This window comes from Pseudophryne corroboree, chromosome 6 (genome assembly GCF_028390025.1).
Source record: "Pseudophryne corroboree isolate aPseCor3 chromosome 6, aPseCor3.hap2, whole genome shotgun sequence".
NCBI classification, from domain to species: Eukaryota; Metazoa; Chordata; class Amphibia; order Anura; family Myobatrachidae; genus Pseudophryne; species Pseudophryne corroboree.
Window position 1 is genome coordinate 162,224,111 of NC_086449.1, and position 24,868 is coordinate 162,248,978.

Here is a 24,868-nt window from a genome sequence, read left to right on the forward strand (position 1 = left end):
TTTACCATCCATAACCAGCTATTTCTCCTGCTGAATATCACGGAGGCTGGACTGCATCTTTCCCACTCATGTCTATTCTTTACTAGATTATAAACTTTCATAATATTACTCATAGTTCAACTCTGACCTACAAAGCCGCCCAGACTTGTACAGTGGAGTTTCAATGTAAAAAATGCATAAAAAGCAACATATTATAACAAAACTATTTTTATGATGTTCTGTTGGATGTCATTTTAATAATATAACAAAACAATAAACACCTGTTAAAAGTATTACACAACTCTTATTCTATCATATAATCCTGTTAGATTATGGTTCATTATTTTAGGGTTGTCTGACATCTACAGGTCAGGGCATGATTTTTTATATATATGAAATGATTCATTTAATAAGCGTGTTGTATTTTACGGGGGTTATGTACAGAGCCATAACTTGAGATTTTAACGCTTGGGGCACAAAGGAAATTTGATACCTCCCAAGCCATCAACTGTAGGCAAGTAACCGTAAGCATTGTATTCCCTGCCTCGACCCTCCAGACCATGTTTATTATTTATATATTACTTATTTTTAGACAGGGGCCTATACCCTGTGACACTTTGTGTGCTGTAAGTCTCCCCTGCGCACGCCCATCAAAAAGGGGGTGTAGTCTTACAGGAGGGGGTGTGGCCTCAATGCCCCACCCCCTCGTTTTCATCAGTCAGGGGGTCAAGGGAGATGATGTGATACCCCGGACACTGCTGTTGCTGCACTGCCAGCTCCTACACTGTTACAGGAGCCGAGTGCTGCATGTAATGTTACAGTACAGCACTGTGCTCCTGTCACTGAGGAGCTGACATTTTTGGTGTCACCCCTCGGCGGGTGACACAGGTGAGCACCCCTCTAGTGACGCCACTGTTTTTATGTATTATCTATTGAACAAGTAAAGGAATTATTTGAGGAATTACACTATCAGTGTTAACTGAGAGTAATCTGTAACTTGGTATTGACCAGCGGCGGCTCCAGAGGTGGGGCTGCAGCACAGTCCAAAATTCAAACAACGGAGCCACACCAACTGCCACCCCAACTGCTGCCACACATCACTGGCCGGGACTCACTGACAGTTGGTGCGGCTCCCCTATTTGAATTTTGGACTGGGCTGCAGCCCCACCTCTGGAGCCGATACTGGTATTGACAGCACAACTAACAACAGGAAGTAAATTTACTAAAACTTCTAAAAAGAAAAAAAATGGAGGTGTTTCAGATAGCAACCAATCAGATTCTTGAATGTACTAAAATAGGATTTTAATTCCTACCGGTAAATCCTTTTCTCTTAGTCCGTAGAGGATGCTGGGGATGCTTCAAGAACCATGGGGTAGAGACGGGATCCGCAGGAGACATAAGCACACTTTAAGACTTTGATTGTGTGTGAACTGGCTCCTCCCTCTATGCCCCTCCTCCAGACTCCAGTTAAAGTAACTGTGCCCAGGGAGACGGACATTTTCGAGGAAAGAATTTATTGTTAAACCACGGTGAGCATTTTACCAGCTCACACCTCATTATGCCGCAGAACGTGGCATTCAATAGAACACCAGCCGACGGCATGAAGAATATGCAGCAATACGCTGACATAAAGCGTAACACAACCTGTGTGTGTAAACACAACCAATAACAGCACAACGCATGCCATGGCATGAACATCATCAGCAACAGGCTGACTTAAACACAACACACCATGTGTGTAAACATACCCAATAACTGCAGATACAGTACGCACTGGGACGGCCGCCCAGCATCCTCTACGGACTAAGAGAAAAGGATTTACCGCTAGGTATTAAAATCCTATTTTCTCATACGTCCTAGAGGATGCTGGGGATGCTTCAAGAACCATGGGGGTTATACCAGAGCTCTAGAACGGGCGGGAGAGTGCGGACGACTCTGCAGCACCGAATGACCAAACAAGAGGTCCTCATAAGCCAGGTCTCAAACTTGTAAAACTTCGTAAAGGTGTTTGATTCCGGCCAAGTAGCAGCTCGGCCAAGCTGTAATGCCGAGACTCCTCGGCCAGCCGCCCAGGATGAGCCCACCTTTCTAGTAGAATGGGCCTTCACTGATTTCGGTAATGGCAATCCTGCCGTAGAATGAGCCTGCTGAATCGTAGCACAGATCCAGCGCGCAACAGTCTGCTTGGAAGCAGTAGCCCCCAATCTTGTTGGGAGCCCATAGGACAAACAGAGCCTCTGTTTTCCCAATGTGAGCCGTTCTGGTGACATAGATTTTTAAAGCTCTGACCACATTGAGAGACTTCGATTCCGCCAAGGTGTCAGTAGACACTGGCATCACAATAGGCTGGTTTACGTGAAACAACTTTTGGCAGAAATTGCTGACGAGTTCTCAACTCTGCTCTATCAGCATGGAAGATTAAATAAGGGCTTTTGTGAGACAAAGCCGCCAATTCAGATACCCGCCTTGCAGATGTTAAGGCCAACACCATGACTACTTTCCAAGTAAGAAATTTTAATGCAACCTTACGTAAAGGTTCAAACCAATGAAATTGCAGGAACTGCAACACCACATTAAGATCCCATGGAGCCACAGGGGGCACAAAGGGAGGTTGGATGTGCAACACGCCTTTCAAGAAGGTCTGTATTTCTGGAAGGGAGGCCAATTCCTTCTGAAAGAGAACTGATAAGGCCAAAATTTGTACTTTAATGGAGCCTAACTTTAGGCCCGCATCCACACCTGTTTGCAAAATATGGAGCAACCGCACCCGCAAAAAATCCTCCATAGGAGCTTTCTTGGATTCACACCAAGACACATATTTTCTCCAAATACGGTGGTAATGCTATGCCGTTACTTCTTTTCTAGCCTGAAGAAGTGTGGGAATGACTTCACTCGGAATACCCTTCCGGGCTAGGATTTGGCGTTCAACCGTCATGCCGTCAAACGCAGCCACGGTAAGTCTTGATACACGCCCGGCCCCTGTTGTAACAGGACCTCTCGAAGAGGAAGAGGCCAGGGATCTTCTATGAGCAACTCCTGAAGATCTGGATTCCAGGCCCTTCTAGGCCAGTCTGGAACAATGAGTATCGCCTGAACCCTTGTTCCTCTTATGATCTTTATCACCTTGGAATGAGTGGAAGTGGAGGGAACACCTAGACCGACTGAAACACCCACGGTGTCACCAGGGCGTCCACCTCTATTACTTGAGGGTCCATCGACCTGGAACACTATCTTTGAAGTTTCTTGTTGAGGCGAAACGTCAACATGTCTATTTGAGGAATTCCCCAACGACTTGACACTTCTGCAAAGACCTCTTGATGAAGGCCCCACTCTCCTGAATGGAGATCGTGTCTGTTGAGGAAGTCCGGTTCCCAGTTGTCTACACCCGAAATGAAGATCGCTGACAGAGTGTTTACATGCCTTTCCTCCCAGCGGAAAACTTTTGCGGCTTCTACCATTTCCACTCTGCTCTCCGATCCGCCCTGGCGGTTTACGTACGCCACTGCTGTATGTTGTCCGACTAAATTAAGATGGGCAGATCACGAACAAGATGTTCCAGAATGTTTTTGTGCAGACAAGCTTCCTGGCTTGACCACTTTTCCTGGAAATTCGTTTCCCCCTGAATGACTGCTCCCCAGCCCTGGAGACTTGCATCCATGGACTCCAGGATCCCATCCTGGATCCCGAACCTTCATCCCTCTAGGAGGTGAGAACTGAGCAGCCACCACAGGAGAGAAATTCTGGTCCTGGAAGATAAGATTATTTTCCGGTGCATGTGCAGGTGAGACCCGGACTACATGTCCAATTGGTCCCGCTAAAAAACACTCTGGCATTTAACCTGCTCACTGAATGGCCTCGTAGGCCGCAACCCACTTTTTCATCAATGAAACGTATTGATGGATTGACACTGTTGTAGATCTGACCCGACTCTGGATTTTCAGAGCTCTTTCCATTGGAAGAAACAAACTCTCAACAGTTCTGTATCTAACATTTTTCCCAATGCCGACAACCGCGTTGTTGGGATCAACCATGATTCTGGCAAGTTCAGGAGCCAACCACCTTGTTGAAGATCCGTCAGGAATAAAACAACGTTTTGCACCACTTGTTTCTTGCCCTCTCCGTACGCAGGAGAGTGTCCCAGTACAGAGTAATAATGCTTTTACTATTGAAGGAAATCATCATACCGCCATCACTCCGGTGAATTGGCACTGACAATCCTGAATAGCAAACCCAGGTAAGCCAAATGCGGAAGAACCGTATTTAGACCCTCTTTCTCCTTTAACAGATTGGAAATCCCTGCCCCGAGAGATTCCATCTTCTAGTTCAACTTCTTAAGTAGAAATTGTTTGGAATTGTTCTGACCAGGCCTTCTGGCCTCAGAAGCACGAAAAAGCTTGAATAACAGCTTTTTTGTGTGTGTGACCGGGACAGCAGGACAGTGACCTGATCCTGACCTAGTATGGCGTTGCATACTACCTCCCTGTCCAGAGGAGATTTTGAAAAATCAGTGAGGGGAATCGTCTGGAAACTCCAGTATGTCCCCCTTTGGACTCTATTCTTAAACTCACTGGTCCATGTCTGTTCCAGGACTGACTGAAGAGTATTAGACGTGGTCCCACCGGTGTGAGCTCCCGCAAGATAGTCCCAGCGACACCCGGTGGATGTGGTAGAAACAGAGGATGATTTCTGCTTCTGCGAACTTGAAAAGGCTGCTGACCTCTTACCTCTTTCACCTTCCTCTACCTGCAAAGAAAGGGAAAACCGAATCCATTCGGTCGAAATGACTGCATCCTACAAAAATGCGTCACCAACCGTCGTGTGGGAACATAGGTCAAGAAGGTAGACTTACCAGTGGTATTTGCCGAGATCAACTTAACAAAGCCATCCCCTAACCAGGTTTCACCTTCATAGGGAAGATTCTCCAGTTCTTCTCAGAGTCAGCCTCAGCATTCCATTGGTGAATCCACAACGCCCTCCTAGTCGAGACCGCCATGGAAGTGGCCCGCGAAAACAAGAGTCCTATATCTCTTGTAGTCGCACGGCAGTATGCTGCAATGATATAGACATGACTCTATTTAAGTTGCATACAACTACTCCCCCATGCGCATGTAATGCCAGTATAATCAACATACATGCGGACACATACTTAGAGTATCACATATCTTCCTGCATACGATCCTTTGTGACAGGGCCCCGTGCAGAACAGGGGGTGACTCTCACCTTCTATCCATTGAGAAGGAAAAACTTTACCTCTGCATTCATTATAAATATCTCTATATACATATATACATACATATATACCTTCCAATGCACCTATACACACATATATCTATATATACATATATATATATATATATATATATATATACACACACACACATATACATATACATATCTAATACGTATACGTATTTTTTGTCAGGAACAGCAAGGTCCCTAGTGACGTTAATATTCTAATGTGTATGAACAGGTACTGAATGCCAATTTTTGAGGATCTGATCAGGAAACATTATGGTCGATCTAAGAAAGATTATTCGAGTCGATCTCAGGGAGTAGTAACTGGGCAAAATAACATTTTTGCGACCCTGAGGGGTCTGAGAGAAATCCATTCCATGAAAATGACTCCCTCCATAAATATTATCATGTCTGTGATCGTGCCGCAGACCTATATAATCTTACTATACATACATATTACATATAGGTATAGCTTTATCTGATATGCATCATATTATCATGTCCATATCCACCCAGTCAGATATTGTTGGTGCCGACAGGGACACCCCCCTCGTCTGTGTCTCCCATATAGTTTTCTCTTAGGAAAAATATACCTCTACTGACATGTTGACAGTTATTTACATATACCAAGTACCATTAGGAGTCGACAGCACCGACATAGTCATTCCCTTTGTGGCAGAGCCCTCAGCCTCAAATATGCCGACGCACACGTGTACCAAACACCCACCGACATCACACTGGCTATAAGGGATAGACCCCAGTACATTCTGTTATGGAAACACAGAAGGAGTTTACCAGCGCCCATGATATATTGTGTTTATTTCAACTCATATTACACCAAACAACTGTGCCCCCGCTCGTTTTTCACTCTGAACTATACAGCAGTGTTTAGGAAGGACCAGTGTCTCTGTGAGGAGAAAATGGCGCTGGAGAGAGCTGTGAGGGCTAAGCCACGCCCCCTCACGGCGCGCTTCAGTCCCGCTCAAATCTTTATACTGGCGGGGATCTATATTTAGTGCCTAGGCACTTTTAATATACTTATTAGCCAGTTTAAAAACTTCAGTATTCATGCTGCCGAGGGCGCACCCTGCCCCCTGCCAGTGCCGCTGTGTGTGTGGGAGCATGGTGCACAGCGCGACCGCTGCACGGTACCTCAACACTGAAGTCTTCTGCCGTCACTGAAGTCTTCTTCTCTTCTTTTACTCACCCGGCTTCTTTCTTCTGGCTCTGCAAGGGGGGTGACGGCGCGGCTCCGGGAACGAGCAGCTAGGCGTACCAAGTGATCGGACCCTCTGGAGCTAATGGTGTCCAGTAGCCTAAGAAGCAGAGCCTTTGAACTCACAGAAGTAGGTCTGCTTCTCTCCCCTCAGTCCCACGATGCAGGGAGCCTGTTGCCAGCAGGTCTCCCTGAAAATAATAAACCTAACATAAAGTATTATCAGAGAAACTCAGTAGAGCTCCCCTGTGTGTGACCAGTCTCACTGGGCACAGAATCTAAACCTGAGTCTGGAGGAGGGGCATAGAGGGAGGAGCCAGTTCACACCCAATCAAAGTCTTAAAGTGTGCCTATGTCTCCTGCGGATCCCGTCTATACCCCATGGTTCTTGAAGCATCCTCAGCATCCTCTAGGACGTATAAGAAATAAATGATAGCTAGAATCTGATTGGTTGCAATACCTCCACTTTCCTTAATAGATTTTTAGACTTTAATACATCCAGCCCTATATAACGTGTCCACAGTTGTTGTCAGTGAGGGCAGCCATTTTGTGGGCTGTAAAAATTATTAGTGAGAGTAAACCCTATAAATTCAGTGGTCTCTAATCACATCACTGAGGCATGAATATTCATGAAACACAGCTTACCACTTTACTAGGAAGCAGGGACATCATGTTCTCATACACTGGTATTGTAATCGATTCTCATAACAAGATAAGTTGCATACTTGCTCTATGAATATTGGTACAGACTACAAAATGGCTCCACTCTGGGTAGGCAACAGGTACATTAGGGCAGATGTATCAAACCTTAGAGAGAGAGAGAGAGATAAAATGGAGAAATTGCCCATAGCAACCATTCTAACCATTCAAATTCTAATAGGCCCTACACATTGGGCGATAATACTCAAAGATATGAACGATCTCGTTCATTAATGAATGAGATACCATTCATATCTTTGAGTGCAGGGGCACCAGTGATGAATGATGCACGGCCCCGCGCTCGTTCATCACTGGGGCCCCGTCGCCTGATCTCGTCCATATTTGCCTGCACTTCTATGGTGCCGGGTGACGGGGAGAGTGAAGAAACTTCACTGCCCCCCCCCCCCCCGCCACCGGGTCGGCCGTATCCGCCGTCGGCCAGCTCGCCGGCGGATTGCTCAATGTGTAGGGCCCTTAACTCTCCACTTAATCTCTCTCCAAGGTTTAAGACATCTCCCCCATTGAACTATAAAAGTCATAAATAGCATCCTAAAAAGAACCAAACAATTAATCACATAAAACATGTTTTGTAGATACAGTAGTACTACTGCTCCTGTTCAATAGAAATAACAATATGTAACAAATTATCCAATGTGTTACCATTTCTCCTTTGTTTTGCATGCTCACTTTAAAGTCACAAACACATCTTAAGAGGAACAGGGGCAGGTCTAAAATGTGTAGATTGTATCAGATGTTCACCCTTCATAAGCAAATCTACTTACATTACCTTAAATAGATTATACTGAACACTAGATAATTACTTGTAAAATAATATCAAACAGGTCCCAGCAAAGCACAGACTCCTGAGATTGTGATTTCTGTCTGCATAGCCCTGTGGGCAAGTAGGAATATTCCATGCAGATCTAGACAGGTTCAGCCAATGATAAAACAACATGCATCCTGACAGACATCATCTTCTAAATAGATTTGCAAAGCTGAAATGTGATTACTGCGCTTGAAGCAGTTAATGAAAGACAGCACAGACTAGAAGTCGCAGTCTGACAGATATGAACTGAGAGGGACAAGCTTTGCTAGAAGTCATAACTACATCAGCAGAAGAGGTAGAAGAAATAGTAGTGGCCAGGACTCAGGTTTTTCCAGGAAATCCTGATATTTGTCACTGGAAATCTGCAGCTTGGAATGATTATTTTTCCAGAAATACCAATGCTGAGGGACTGGGAATACGATTTTATAACTGTTTTACTACTGCATGTGTCACCCAATAAACAGCAAGGGTTTCTTTTCATACGCAGCAAACTTTGTGTCACGTGCTTGTCCCATCCAGTTCCAAATGTATGCAATCCCTAGTCAAGGCCCCACCAATCTTTAATCATTTAACATGTAGAATAGAAGCTGTAACTTTATGTTTTGCAGTCTTTATAACATAAACAACAAATAATAATATTTTACAATGAAAATACTTCATAAACTCAGACGGCTAAATGGACCAGAACATAGCCTTAGCCACAAGTACTATGAACAGACATGGGTAAAACAGGCCAAAGCAATGGACATGACAGTGTGTCTGAGATGACGATGATGACGTGCGTCGACATACAGTACAGTAACTGTTTAATGCAAAGAAGCAGTGAAATCTATAAGTGATGACACGTGTAAGGTTATAGAGAATGACTCATAAGAAAAATTGGGAGCTTGGCCAAACCATGCCAGAGCCACTGCAGTTACTGACGAGACGCTGCATAGCTACAGGTTTAATGAAAACAGAATATAAGTTAGCAATTTGTCCTAGCTATGTCTTGGCTTTATATGTGAGGTCTACCATCCATCTACAGTAGTATCATCAAGTTTCAAGATCCATTCCCTAAGAGCAACGACAGTCATCATTTTCCAGTACTTGGCAAATGTTTTTTTAGAAAGTTACTGTATGCAAGAAAATAAAAAGTTTTTGTATTTTGATGAAGAAACAGCTAATGTATACAACTGGACAGTCTCAAGGGCAGATGTACTAAGTCTTGGAGAGATTAAGTGGAGAGTGCTAAACTACCAACTAATCAGCTCCTAACTGTCATTTTTCAAACACAGCTTATAATATGGCAGTTAATAGCCGATTGGTTGGTACTTTATCTCTCTCCACTTTATCACTCTCCAAGGCATAGTACATCTCCCCTTCAGTCTGTTAGTTGTTAATGCATCTTTACCAGGTCTAGGATGGAAAATCATTGTTGGTTAATAAAGGGACATTCCCACTAATACTCACATTTACAATACATCTACTTTCTGACTATGTCTAGCTACAGTACATCCTACTAATTATAGGGCCAATTTGTGCCACTTAATTGTAATTACATTCTTAGGTTTTGGTGCTAATCTCCGAGACAAAAATGTTCTCAAATTTCTTCCACTTTTCTTCTGTACATTCCACGTGGCTTTGTCCTGTTTCCTCGTGTAGTAACGTAGTGAAGAATTTTCTCCTGACACTAGTAACTTGTTGTACTGGCATGTGATGGTGCTTCGTAAAGGTAAACAGAAGGTTTACCCTTCCCTTCCCATATACCCTCTTGTAATATCTCATAACTGGACCTCAACTTCTCTAAATGGTGGAATACAATGTCGACCTGTACTGCTTGTAGGGGTCAGATATGTCTTGCTCTTAGCACAATGGAGTGAGTAGGTTTACCTCCCTGCCCCAACTGTTGATGAATCTGGTCTTCATGAAATAATGAACGTCAGAGTTAGTTAGGGACACTGTGAGTGGGCCAGGCACTGAGGTGAAATCACTATTTCTGTAGGTGCTATTACAAACATCCAAGGTCCTTACTAATGGACTTTATCCCAGAAGGAGACAAGGAGGATGTGTCAGTGGAATGGAGAAGACTACTTTTTTTAATGGTGACAGAGATTTAGAGGCTGCATGGCAGGCATAGAGTATAAGTCACCCATGACTTTATTGTGACACACTTAAACATATATATATACTTAAACTAGCTTAGCACTAAGAAATAATGACATGGACACCAACTGCTAGATGTAAAAGGTCAACAGGTATTTATTGTTTGATGACCTAAGTTTAACTATGTATTGGAGGATGGCAAAGAAATGCGCTACCAACTCACCAGTACCAGTCAACTAGAATAATACCAAATAGCCTAGGAGGGGACTTACCACCATCTCCTAAAGCATAACCCGCATTGTGTAGGACTCACCACCCTTTACTCTAGCAGAGCAATGGTTGAAACCGCACGGGAACATCTGTAGTCCACCTGCAGGGGGAGGATACACTCGCCATTTTACCAAAAGGGGGTGCCCCACAATGACCACTTATGCAAGCTTTTGACCACTGGCTGGTAGCGACTTTCCGCCCATCTGGCTGTCAAAGCCAATTACTATAAGTAAATATAAGCCAAAATAGCGCACTAAAAACAAAGTGAAAAAATTGCAGGGTGGGTGTGAGAGGCTTCCAAATGGCAAAGAGAAAGATGGCCCCCAGGACCTGCCTATAAGTACTGTATTATACTCCCCTCCTACAATCTCCCTAATAGGCAGACAAAAACACCTGACCCAAAATGACATCACTAATCTAGCACTGCCCTGTCTTTAACCCATTAGTCACAAAAAAGCAAGGCGCTTATGTGGCTTCATACTTAGGCAGCCCTCAGCCTGCTTAAGCAGCAGGCTATAGAGCATATTTAAATAAAGTTATTCGACAAGTCCTGCATAGAGACTAGTGGAGAGCATATTTCTCTCAGTGGCTCATGATTTCAGTAATGATGTATTTAATGCAGCAAGGAGTTCTATTTAATGGAGAATCTTGTTTGTTGAGTTGCTTTCTCGCCCTGTGTAGAGACATGTTAAGAACATCAGATTTCCTGTAATTGATGTTATGTTTTGAAAAAGTTCCAAATCAGTCTAATTGCTAAGGCAATTAGGTTATCAATCAGTTTATAAAAAAATAAAAATAACTTAAGCAGAATCTGGCAGGTGAATAAAGACTTGCTACCTACACATAGCGTGATCTATCTGTCTTTCATCTATTCCATATGTCTTTTGAAATGTGGGGGCAGATTAAGAACTACTTAGAGTTAGGCAAACATGCCCCCGCCCCATCTTAAACTATTATTGTTGTAGGATTCTGTTCTTGCTTTGCCATTTTAAGATCATGAAAAAAAAAGCTCAAATCCACTCCGTTACTTCACTTGCCAAAGTATTCCTTCAGCCATTTTATTTAAGCAGTCAAACTATATAACCTATTATAAGGATCACTGAAAAATCTATTTTTAAAACTCTTTTTTTATGAGAATGCAATAAAAAATGTGATTGAAGACTAGAGTTTAGGACTGATGGGTTTATTATTCCCTTAAGTCTCTTGAATGTAGGAGCCATGAACACACTGGATGTTATAGGTGTGACAGTAATCACATAGACCGAAGTAAAATTCAAGATAAGTTTTATTCTCACTACAAGCAGTTTACAGGCAATTGCAGGATTCACAGGACAGAGTAGTGCTTTACAGCCAAACAATGTTCACAGAGTCTTCAAATTCAGCAAACACAAAGCTTATGTAGACCCTAAGGTCCAGGACCCCTAATAGTAACCACCCCCTGACCTATCACCTAGGCAGCTTGTCCACCACCAGGAGCCATGTTCTTTGTGTCTGAAGCCCTATAACCAGCATCTGACAGGTGCCTGCAATCAGCTGCTTCTCAACACTGGCCTTAAGAAAACCTGTCTGTATTCCCTCCTGCCACATCCCTGCAGTTTTAGACCCATGTCCGATTTATGCTGTCTCTGTCACACAGGCTTAAGTGTCTTCACCCCGCTTGCCCAAACATAACATAAGACTGAGTTTGCCTTACGTCATACTGTACAGAATGTGGTAAAACCTTGGGTTTACATTGAAGTCTTTCATCCATGATATACAGAGTGAATAAGCAATGTATAATACGTATCTTGACTATTTATTCCTACATATAGTAATTCCTTATCACTTTGTGCACATACCTTTCCTCTTTGTGTACGCTCTTTTCCTATTGAAAGGGATGATTAATAATACAGGTTGAGTATCCCTTATCCAAAATGCTTGGGACCAGAAGTATTTTTTATATGGGATTTTTCCGTACTTTGGAATAATTGCATACCATAATGAGATATCATGGTGATGGGACCTAAATCTAAGTACAGAATGCATTTATGTTTCATATACACCTTATACACACAGCCTGAAGGTCATTTTAGCCAATATTTTTTATAACTTTGTACATTAAACAAAGTGTGTGTACATTCACACAATTCATTTATGTTTCATATACACCTTATACACACAGCCTGAAGGTCATTTAATACAATATTTTTAATAACTTTGTGTATTAAACAAAGTTTTGTACAATAAATCATCAAAAAAAAAAAGATTTCACTATCTCACTCTCACTCAGAAAAGTCCGTATTTCGGAATATTCCATATTTCGGAATATTTTGATATGGGATACTAAACCTGTATCACAAAATATTTGTTCCTATATTTTAAAGTAGGTGAGGTCCTTGACCCATGCCAGCACAATTCATGGTTTGTCTTGTGAGCTCGTAAGTGTCTTGTGGGTAGATCTAGTATTAATGCAGGTAGTTCTTGACAGTAGCGTATCTAGGGGTCTGGGAGCCCCTGGCAAGGACTTACTGAGCAGCTTCTTGAAGCCATGACATTACATGCTATTTCTGGGCCACAACATCATGGAAGCTCCATGATGGAGACAAGAGTTTAGAAAAAAGGCAAGGCTGGGGTAAAATTTGTGGGTGGCTAAGCCACCATGACTTGCACCATATGGTAATTTTAGCCCAGGTTCTTGATGTTTTCCACCTGTCAGCATATGGATTTTGTTAAAGCCATTTACTTAAGTTGGGAGATATTGGAGCACATGCTACCTATCAAGTAAATTAAGCCAGGACATCACTAATTTTAGCTCCACCCATCTTTACAAATGTTGTATATACTTCATTGAGGAGCTTCTGAAAAGTCAGGTTTGGATGGGGGATTTTTTTGCATATAACTTGAGAGACAGTTCATCTTCCAGGTTGCTACCAGAAGACGAGTGGGTTACTGGACTAGTAGTGGTAGTAAAGGAATTCCTCTGAACCTTTAGCTCTTTTAGCTTTGTCCTTGCCCATCACAAAAATCAATGTTTTATACTAAGTTTGCTCTGCAGGAGCTAAGCAGCCATGTAATCCTCCTTTGTACAAGACAATACTGCTCTCAGATGTGAGACCCAACTTTTTTTATCCAGCTAAAGGGGCAAGTGCAGGATTTTGAAATGGGAAGAGACTCCCCTCCAAAAAAAAAAAAAGGCAAGGTAAAGGAAGAGTTTTTTTACAATGCTAAACATCCGCTTTCATCTGCACCATTGCACTGTACTTTATTGCCAATTGCCACAACACACTTTGAAAACATATAAAGTGTAGCTAAAACTCAAATACGATATACATAAACTCTGCATTATATATAAATCTACAAAAGAAATGATAACAAAGTGGTTATAAGTAGCACTGGAGTTTCTATATTACTTTTTTAAACATAGCAACTAAGGCACCTCCAAACACGCCAGCGGTGCCTCAGGAACCAAGAACATCAAACTGTAGTAATCTCAGTATGACAGAGGATCTACTGGGATTAGTGTCTATCTGTACAAATCTGTTTATATAACGAACTACAACTTATTTCATCTAACCTCCAGATCCTGAAGATGTCCTGCATTGAAATTCTAGCTGCAGAGCCTTCCAGTATATGTGCCGGGGGTAAGTAAATAGATTACTTCTGATTTATTGTTTTCAGTGTGACAAACCCTAGTTTTATGCTTGCTGTGCCATAGTGCACACTAGCAGCATAGCATATGTCTCCTATCTGTCTCGCCATGATTCGTTATGGATAAACATGTATGGAAGTTCAGGTGATAGCGTCTATAGAGTGTATGATGGCAGTGATGGTGTGATCACCTGTACAATTACATCCTCTTTTCTCCCTGAGACCCCACTGTCACCACAATCACCCACTCCCCTTTACTCTGTGGTCTACATATTTGTGTAATCTCTCTCATTTCTATTGTAGAGTCCTTCCAAGTGGTGGTAAGGGGCAATGGATTCCGCTATGCCCGGAATGTGGATCGAGTACTCTGTAGTTTCAGAATCAATGACACAAACTCTCTCAGTAAGTTTTCTCCTATACTGTAACTACAGGTAGCTCCAAAGCAGCACACATGGGGGTAAATTTACTAAGATGGGAGTTCTATTTAAGATGGGATGTTGCCTATAGCAACCAATCAGATTCCAGATATTTTAAGATGGGATGTTGCCTATAGCAACCAATAAGATTCCAGATATTATCTTCTAGAAGGTGCTAGATACATGAGAAGTAGAATCTGATTGGTTGCTATGGCAACATCCCATCTTAAATAGAACTCCCATCTTAGTAAATTTACCCCATGATATAATGGTTAGCATTGCTGTCTCACAGTACTGAGGTCATGGGTTCCACTTCCATTCCCACCATGGAGTTTGTATATTCTCCCTGTGCTTGTGTGGGTGTCCTCTGTGTGCCCCAGTTTCCTCCCATAATCAATTGTGCATGTGTCCTACACCAGGGCCGAAACTAGGAGTTTTGGCACCCGGGGCGAACCATTAACTTAGCAACCCCCCTCGCATTAAAGTGTGTGTATATATATATATATATATATATATATAAAAATAAATATATATATATATATATATATATATATCTCAGCAAAAGGTGCGGCACTGCAGCTGATTCTCCATAATCAAGAGACACACACGGTCCTGCATTTGAAACGCAGGACCGTGTGTGTCTCTTAATTATGGAGAATCAGCTGCAGTGCCGCACCTTTTGCTTCTGTATCTACTTACACCTGTGAGGACACCAGCAAAGTAATTCATACTGCACTGGGAGTGCCGGACCTTGGATGCACAATCCCGCCCCCTCACAATCCCGACGGTCGGCATGCCGACCAACAAGGACCACTCCCACCCCAACGTGGCGAGTGCAGCGAACCTGCAAAGGGGCTTGCAGCGCTCGCCACCACCTCCCTCCGACAGCATTCCGCTCCCGGAATACCGGCGTCGGTATGCCCGGTCACGTATACCACACCCATACAGATATATAGTCGCACACCTATTCACATACATTTACACACATGCGCACATTCATACACACATATAGCAGTCACACACATACAGTGCCCATCCCTGAGTTATACTCACTGTTTAGGCTGTACTGCTCCTCTCCTCTCCACCCTCTCATGCTGTTGCTGGCTGGCATGGTGGCACTGTGTGCACAGTGTCGTTTAGCTCCGCCCCCTTTTCGAACCTCGGCTGCAATGATTAAAGTCAGTGGCAGTGGGCTGAGGGGGGGGGGGGGTGTTTAGTAATTTGTCCCCTGTGCCCCCTTTTGATGCGGCTCTGCTGCGCTGATCACAGCACCCTGCAGAGATGAAACTGAAAGTAAAGTACACCTCCCGGCAGCAATGGCTGCTGGGAGATGTAGTTTATTTTCAGTTTCATCTCAGGATGCAGTGTATCTGTCTCGGCAGCAGCTAGCAGAGTCTGGCGCTCGAGTTCCGCATGCTCTAAACTATCGCTGCTGCATAGGGAGGGGGCGTTAGGGGGGATTCAAGTGACAGTCTCAGCGCCCTCTCCAGTCTGGCGCCCAGGTCACATGCCCCCCTAGCCCCCCCTAGTTTCGGCTCTGCCTACACCCTATATTAGCACATGCTCATGATCCTTTTATACAATGGGCCTAATCCAGAGATGTACAATGGATTATGTACATGTCCGATGTTTGTTGAACTATGCATGTGCAGGGCCTGTACTGCACTTGTGTAGATCGGGTCCTTGCCCATCGGACGTCAGGTGAGTGACAGTCTGCAGCCATTTTGGGCGGGAAGGGGATGGCGATGTGGAAAATGTTTGAAAATAGGGGCATGTTGGGCCCCGTTTTTTGAGGCATTGTCTGGTCTCTCTGACTCGGCTTCACTGGTCTCTCACTGTGAATTTCCCGGCCATGAGTAATATGAGGGATACTCAGATAACCGATGTCCAAGCAACGTGATCCGATGCTGCATATATGGACACAGCTGCGGATCACAGAAGCTTTTACGAGCTGTCTTTTTATACATGACGCCTCCTGCGACATTAGCATACTTTCACACAGCCGCTGCACCCAAAGATGAAGCTGCTGTGTGAAGTGCGTTCATCTCAGGAATACTTGGAATCTTCTGCTTGTGTACAAAGATAAACCATTGGTTGCACATCGGTCACACCATCAAACATCTGATCAACCCTATGTCCAGAATGTCCATCCGGAGCCATAGCAAATGCAAATTTCGAAGCAGTCACTTGCTACCACACCCATAAATTGCTCGCAACCAGTGGCAGTTGCAGGGATGGGTCTGCAGCACAGGTGGGCCTGCAGCACAGTACAAAATTAAAATACGGGAGCGTAAACATCGGCATAGCGTCTATATGATTAAATACTGGTCAAGCCATGGCAAGGTATGTACTAAGTCCTTAAACTATTGCATAAAAAAAGATAATGTTTTTGTCATTGCTGTTATTATCATTACTGATAGTAAACTAATCCAAACTTGTATTAACTTTCCATTCAGATACTTAGGGGGAAATTCAAATGTTTGAAAAGTCGGTTGGGTGTCTGTCTATTAGACAGGAAAAAACAGACACCCAACTGACTTTTCAAACAATTGAATTCCACCCTTATAATCCATTGCTTACTCTCTTATGACGCAGCTCCGCCATAACCTGTGTTCTGTTATAGACGAGAAGCCCCTTGTTGTGGAGGACACCTATCTGCTATGCCCTGCGCCAGTGTTGGAGGACGTTGGCATGTAAGCAATGTATAAAGTGTCTGTCAGATAGTCTCTCTCATGTGACATGGCATAGGTGCATTATGTAATAGATGACTATATGTAACTGTCCCATAGATTCTCACAACTCTATCATCCTAGGAAAGAGATGGATGCCCATTTAGAAAGTCCATTTTACAAGCTTTGTATTAAACATTAAAAACCTGTTTAAAAGATATTCCCCTTTTTCAGATTTTTCATCAATTTAAAGGAGATTTTTCATCAATTTTAAATAATATTGTAAATCTCTAATTACTATAAGAAACATTAAATATTCAAAATAATTTCACTTCCCTCGTAAAAGCAAATGTTCTTTCAACCTAATGGTATATCAGTCAGTGCTGTGATAGCCCTGCAGTTGTGCCTTCCGTCTTTGCTAGAGGCAAGCCTGTAGAGAGGGCTCATCCTATAACTAGAAACCCTCCACAGCAGCTAGGTAAATGCGGATATTGCAGAATGTTTCTTATATTAGTAGGTACTTACTATTGTGTAAAGTATATTCATTATATATAATGAAAGGTCCATAGTTCATAAAAGGTGGACTTACCTATTAAGACAGTGGTTTCCAAACTCGGTCCTCAAGGCACAGTACTCATCCAGGTTTGAAAGTTATCCATGCTTAAGCACAGGTGACTTAATTACAACCTCGGTCAATTTTATTATACCATCTATGCACAAGCATGGGTATCCTTAAAACCTGGACTGTTAGGATACCTTGACCCAGAAGACACCACTGAGCCACCGCACCAGCCGTTTCAGGTAAATCACCACTAGACCACCAGGGAAGTTTTGTTGACATTCAGATCATGCTGACATTTCATCAGTGATTGTTGTTGACATGCCAAGCATATTAACATCATGATGAAATAATGAATGTCGACAAAATATACCACACCTCATAGCAGCTAGCTCTGTTGGTGCTGTGGATTCTTCAGCACCCCTAATATTTGTGGAACTGCTGCCATTGAGATATATACATATGAACGGCCTTACAAGGGAGGGGACAATGTGAGCACCCCAGTTGGCTCCTACATGTATGCCTTTGTGTGATTGCAGCACCGGTTGCTGTACAGTGAGTATCATGTAAGACATCCAGATCTGGCCACTGACTCTCTGCTCTCTGTTCCCAGGACAGCAGCTCTTCATGTCAGCATGAATGACGGCCTAAGCTTTATCTCCAGCTCCGTCATCATTACCAGCACACACTGTGTAAGTCCTCAGCACGTCTCTGCTTTCCATGTTAGTCTCAGCTGTGTGTACAAAACGGAGATGATGGGTCAGTATAAAATGTGTACGATCATTAACAAGATTGGTGGACACAGGGAATACAGTAAGAGCTGGGACCTGCAACAACCTTTTATTTTGTAAACTGCATTACAGAAAGAATTAAATATCATTGGTTGTTAACGGTTACAGCACATATATACGCATAGCACCATATTATTATACAGCCCCTTTGTGCATGACCCTTTCCACCTACCACATTTTTTATTCACGGCACTTGGCTGGGACATCATAACTAAGTGCCACACTATCAGCATAATACTGCTATGAAGCTGTTGGCCGCTACTCTCTGAAATTTGGATGAATGCTATTATTACTCATTAATTGTTCTAGGCATCCCCTAGTCATTGGTGGCCTTAGCAAACGTTTATATTCACCTAATAACGGGGCCAGCCCTAATCATTCCCAATAAAGCTATTTTTTCGGGAGACTTATTCACCACACTACAGCTCAGTCTACCTCTGAGAGGGTTAAAAAAAAAGTTTGCTTAGACTGACAAAGAAAAAAGTTTCAGCAGTCTCGTGTTTACATTTTGCTAATCTTTTTCTTATGTGGCTTTTAATCCCTTTTTCCATGCAAGAAAAAAAACTAACTCTGCAAAAAAACGAGCATGAAGATGTAAGAAACCATTTTTAATTTGTCAAACCTTGTTATGGAATACGTTAGTATATGAGAGAGGCAATGATGCATTCCAAAAGCTGGAACATTTCCAGCTCATCTTGGAATGATGAATGCCTTGATGTGGAGTCTCGTGTCCTAGAACCAGGTCTGTGGCTACACAGTACATACCATCTATGGACAGGAAATCAAGGAAAGGTGCCATTGGGTCTTGTTGTCTTCTTTACTGTAGAGCGTGGATTGCTCAGTACAACACTGTACACTGAGTAGGTCAGGCATTGCTGGAATCATCAGTGATAGGTGACCTCAAGCCTACCTGGGTAATGATGGTTTCTTTCTCCTTGGAGACAAATAACTAAATAAAATCAGATAAAAATATCAATAAAACATATGTCAAAAGATACAAGACTGAAACCAATTTAACAAGTGGGATCAAGATGTGTTTCGGTAATGGTTCTTTGACCTGATCCAGACAGGTCACCTGTTACAGTGGCCCAAAGAGTCAAAAATAACTTGGGCCAAGGAAAGCCGTGCTGGAAACACGGGTACGAGTCTGCCGTAAGCAAGACGAGGGCAAGGGTCGGATACCTCCAGCACAGCCAAAACTATCCTGAGACGTCTAGGTCCTATAATGTTTTTTTATATTTATTTATGTATATCTTTTATACATTTTATTGTATTTTTATCTGTTCTAATTTTAATTCCACCCATGCAGACCTAAGCCAAATAAACCAACATGTCTACAGAGTCACCAGAGCTAGAGAACAAGTCTAGTACAGAACTAACCTATCCGCCACCACCAAAGAGCACATCTGTTACTTGGCTTCTGATGACATTATTTATGTTACCTGTGAATAAATGATATAAAAATTGCTCTTTCTTTTAAGGACAGGTAAAAAGTTAAAAATAAAATATACAAGGGGAGATGCATCAAGCATTGGAGAGAGATAAAGTAGAGAAGTTACCCAAAGAAGCCAATCAGCTTCTGTCATTTAGCTACAGTCTATAAAATGACTGCTGATTTGTTGCTATGAGCAACTTCTCCACACACCATCGCTCTTGAAGGTTTGATGCATCTCCCCCACAGAGAGTACAGTGGATACACACCACAACTACTGAAGGACAGATGTACTAAGGCTTGGTAGACACTAAAGCGATGTTGGGGCGACTTGCCGTATCGGAATGGCTTCTCTTGTACAATGGTGGTACCGTACATGTGAGCAATGTGCATGCTTCCTTTCCTGCAGGCGGATGGGACCATCTTGGCGATAGCTCTGCTCATCCTATTTCTGCTGTTGCTCCTGGCCCTGCTGTGGTGGTTCTGGCCACTCTGCTGCACTGTGGTAAGTCTCAGATCTCATCCTCACATTATATTACTGGAACCTAATGTGACCTTCAGCTTGTGGAATGTGCTTAACCTAAATTGTTTTTCTGCCGTCAGTGTTTTAATAGCTCTGGTCGTCTTGTATATAAACAGCATCCGGTCTACATACTGGTAAATTCCTCCTTCACATATGATCGGATGCATTTATATCTGTACACGTAACAATACATCCCATAAATCTCCATTTATTACTATTAAATGAGCTGACTAGTCACATATTACAGTGATAAGATTGTGTTATTTTGTGGTGTTATATTTATAAGATTACAGATGTGTCCTCATACACCTACTGTAGCCTCAGTACGCCATACAGTGTGAGACGCCCGGTGTGACTGTGCCGCTACGAGTGCGTAACGTCTTTTTCTGCAAATTTTGTGTCTTATTCACATCTCAGATGCAGCAAAACACCGTTCACAGTGTCCTACAGACGCTAGGCTGCGACTTTAACCGCCCAGGAATTTGTTTTAAACAGATAGAAAGTTGCAGATGAAGCACAACTGAACTTGATGTGAGAAAAAACCGCTCCATCGTAGCACTTCGTATACAGATTCAGACACATTCATAAACTGCTGTACAAATGTTGCACATCAGATTGATCAGTGTAATCTAGCAAAGTGGTTTGGTAGCTTCCGGTTGTTTTATTTATGAAGCGCATATTGAGTGTAAAAGATGCCCGACGCAGCCGAGTCGCCCGGCACCTGGTGCATCAAGAGGGGCTGTTTGGCACGACTGAAGCCATCGTGTATGAATACACATCTATAGGACCAAACATCTAGCTAGGATTTCTCAAGATACTTTAGGCCAGTGGTTCCCAAACTTTCTCAGTTCAAGGCACTTTTAGTGTCTCCATAATTAAAAATTACCGAGCAGTCCCGTTTTTAAAGTAGTTGGGTCAAAATAACATAATAAGTATTTTCCCCTCTCCATGTCTCTCCCTTGGCAGCCCCCTCTCTCTCATTGCAGCCCCCTCCATGCAGTAACGGATTTACCACTAGGCATCACAAGCAGGCGCATAGGGTCCACCGAGGGCCGGTGGCACCTGTCAATTACCTGTTTTAATAATTTTAACATGTAGCTTCCTCCTGCCGCCCCTATCTTGGTATCCAGTTAACTGTTTTAATAATTTTAATGACATCGACCATAGACCATAGATAATGTAGAACCATTGATGACCATACCTAACAGGCAGCCTCGACCACCAGCTGCCTCAGCGCACGGTTTGGGAACCACTGTAGGCTCCAGCAGTGTTATTTAAGGAATATTTTAGTTTATATATAGGTGTGTGTATGTATAAAATATATGTAAAAGTTGATGGACATGCAGTATGCTGTTTTTCTGACGCTACAATTCTATTCATCATTATATTCAATTTCCATCTAAGGCTGGGTACACTGGAGCAATGTCGCACCAAAATGCCATTTTGGTGCGACATATCGCTTACATTGCACAATGTGTGCCCAGGACTGCGCGCTTCCGCGGTCGCATGCGACAGACACTTGGTTTGATGTGCTGCACATAAAAACAAGCGTCCGTCGCTAGCGTCCTGTGTTATGTTAATGAAGGACGGAACATGGTCGTTCCGTCCTTCACTAACATCACCCCAGTCTGTACGGGCGTCCTGGGCTGATGGGGATTCGTTCCAATGTCGGAATGAATGCCCGTAGTCCAGTGTTGCAAGTATGCGGGTAAGTTTGGGTACAGAGTACCCTTAAGAATATGGCAGTGGGTACTCAGCACCACCTGCCACACACTTTGCACCCGTGACCGCCATTACCACAATTATAATGCGCCACAAAGTAACAAGAGCATGGTGCTTGGCAGCATGACAGCGCCTCCCAGTTTATCAGGGTTACTGGGAGCATTGCACTCCCAGTAACCCTGACAAACTGGGAGGCGCTGTCATAACGCCACATCACACTTCCTCCTCTCGTGGCTGTGGCTGGCATGAAGAGAGGAGCCTGATTGCACTTTCCCGCAGCGTCTCTTGTAAAATATAATGTGGACACTACTATATATGTCTATTATTATGGGGGTATTACTACATATTTCTATTGTAATGTGCACACTACTATATATTTCTATTATACCAGGGGCACTACTACACTATTATTAGCAGTTTATTAGCAGTTTCTTATATAGCGCAGCATATTCCGTTGCGCTTTACAATTAGAACAACAGTTATAGAACAAAACTGGGCAAAGACAGACAGACATAGGTTATTCCTGTTATAATGGAGGCATTATTATATATTGTTATTACATTGGGGGCATTACTATATATATTTATTATACTGGGGGCATTACAATATATATTTCTATTATACTGGGGGTATCACTATATATTTCTATTATACTGGAGGCAGTACTATATATTTCTAGCCTTGCCTCCAGAGTGCAAAGAAAAGGGGCTTTGTAGTGCCGCCACGCCATTAGTGTCATGTAGACACTCCCACTTGTGGCATGTGGTCACGCCCCCTCACACACATGACCACGCCCATTTTCAGCACTCTGTACCACTAAGAAAATATTTCTACTTGCACCACTGCCGTAGTCCTAAATATTTAAAAAATGCATTTATTCTGTTTTCCTGTTAATGGAATACTGACTTTATAATAATAACAAGGGAATTTCTCTGGCTTTTTAAAGGGGGATTTCACACTCAGGGGGATTTCAGACTCAGGGCTAGATGCATCATCGCTTGCAGAGTGCTAAAATGGAGAAAGATAAAGTAACAGCCAATCAGCTCCTAACTGCCATGTCTCAAGCTGTGTTTGAAAAATGGCAGTTAGGAGCTGATTGGCTGGTACTTTTTCACTCTCCATTTTATCACTTTCCAAGCGATGATGCATCTAGCCCTCAGACTTTTTTTAAAGGGACACCTCTTGCCATAGTACCCCATTCCTCACTGACTTGCAAGAGTAAAGCGAGACAAGCTTACATTGGCAGAATCGAAGAATAGAAATGTGACATATTTACAGCATTCCACTTTTCATCACTTTTTATTGGATATTATAAACTAATAGATCAAACTGTTTATGTACAGTGTGACGATACAATGTGATGTTATCATAGAAATATTTTCTATGTAAAGGAATAGATTTTAGAAAATGTATATTTTTCTTTATATGCCATTTGCAGTTTAGCATACATCTCCAGTATAGTCTTATAAACATAGCAATCAGCAGAATATAGCTCATTAACTATGATTTAGTCCAGGGAAATAGTTAATTACTATAGCTCTAGGCTGTGCTGCTGAAATAAAAAATTCCTGGCTGACATGTATCGAAAATCTGGATGGAGAGTCAGAATTCAGGCCAGATGGTTTATTACAGAGCAGAACTGAGTGACAAGTGAGAAAATCCAGCCATGTCACTGGGAGTATCCTGATTGGCTAAGCCAGGTTGCTAGGAGCAATGGGTACCGCTGAAAGAGTTCTGCATACATGGATGGATATTTCATATATATGATGCGATTATATATTAGATTTAAATAAGTTCATGCATTCTGAATACTGTATAACATATTGATACCCTCCATTCATGTATAATTAATATGCTGAAAAATGTTACCATTAGCTTAATTCTAAATGATTGACACAAAATTCACAATAATTAAAAGTAATAGAAAAATGAAGAAAGTTACAAAGTAATAGAAAAATGAAGAAAGTTACATCTGATATGCAGATAGAAAAATTGCAACATTTTATATTTACTAACTCAATTTTTATTGCATTCAGATGATCATGGCCCCTCCCCCACCACCAGAAGAAGACAGTGAGGTAGGACACTTTATTGTCACTTTCTTATTGATAAGTGTGCGCCCTTAACATGAACTTGGTGTGTCTATAATGCCAAATATGGTGGTCTATTTACTAAGACTTGGATGGAGATAAAGTGGGCGGAGATAAAGTACCAGTCAATCAACTCCTAACTGTCATTTTTCAAACCCAGCCTGTGACATGGCAGTTAGGAGCTGATTGACTGGTACTTTATCTCCATCCTAGGCTTAGTAAATAGACCCAAAAGTCTTTTGTGAATATCTCTGTTTAAAATAAAAAATGAACTGTCTTGTATATTCTCTTCTCAAGATACAATGACACTACCCGTACCTATATTTAAACTGTGTGAGTGCTGACTGATTATGAATCCTTCTTCCTTTCATGCACAGATGTAAGGTTTATCATTTGGTACACATACTGTATGCTTTTCTGGATAAATCAGTGGTTCCAAACTCTCTTGAGTCCTAGAGTATCCGCATTTTTTCACGACACCCTTAGGCCAAAACTTTCTTATTGAGAAAATCCGAAATCCTGTCACCCATTGGGTCAGTTATGTGGGGGTGGTGGCAGGTTGGATTTGCACACAGGGCTGCATGGGAAATTCCTGGTGCGCCCCACCCCTTCCTCTAATGTCACGTTCCAGACTGTGCATTTAATTATACAATGTTACTCTATAAGAGAGTCATTTACATGGTCACTGATGGCTGACTAGGCCTCTCTGAGGGCTGGTCACACCTAGAG

At 42.5% G+C, this 24,868-nt stretch overlaps 1 protein-coding gene across 1 annotated transcript in view; it reads left to right on the forward strand.

Moving 5' to 3' along the window:
• Positions 1 to 24,868, forward strand: part of ANTXR1 (ANTXR cell adhesion molecule 1) — a 254,065-nt gene that overhangs the window by 105,640 nt on the left and 123,557 nt on the right. The window contains exons 9-14 of the mRNA XM_063932061.1: positions 13,870 to 13,930; positions 14,241 to 14,339; positions 16,977 to 17,046; positions 18,195 to 18,273; positions 20,214 to 20,309; positions 24,086 to 24,127. Coding sequence (XP_063788131.1) covers positions 13,870 to 13,930; positions 14,241 to 14,339; positions 16,977 to 17,046; positions 18,195 to 18,273; positions 20,214 to 20,309; positions 24,086 to 24,127 — 447 coding nt within the window. The remainder of the gene's footprint in view (positions 1 to 13,869; positions 13,931 to 14,240; positions 14,340 to 16,976; positions 17,047 to 18,194; positions 18,274 to 20,213; positions 20,310 to 24,085; positions 24,128 to 24,868) is intronic.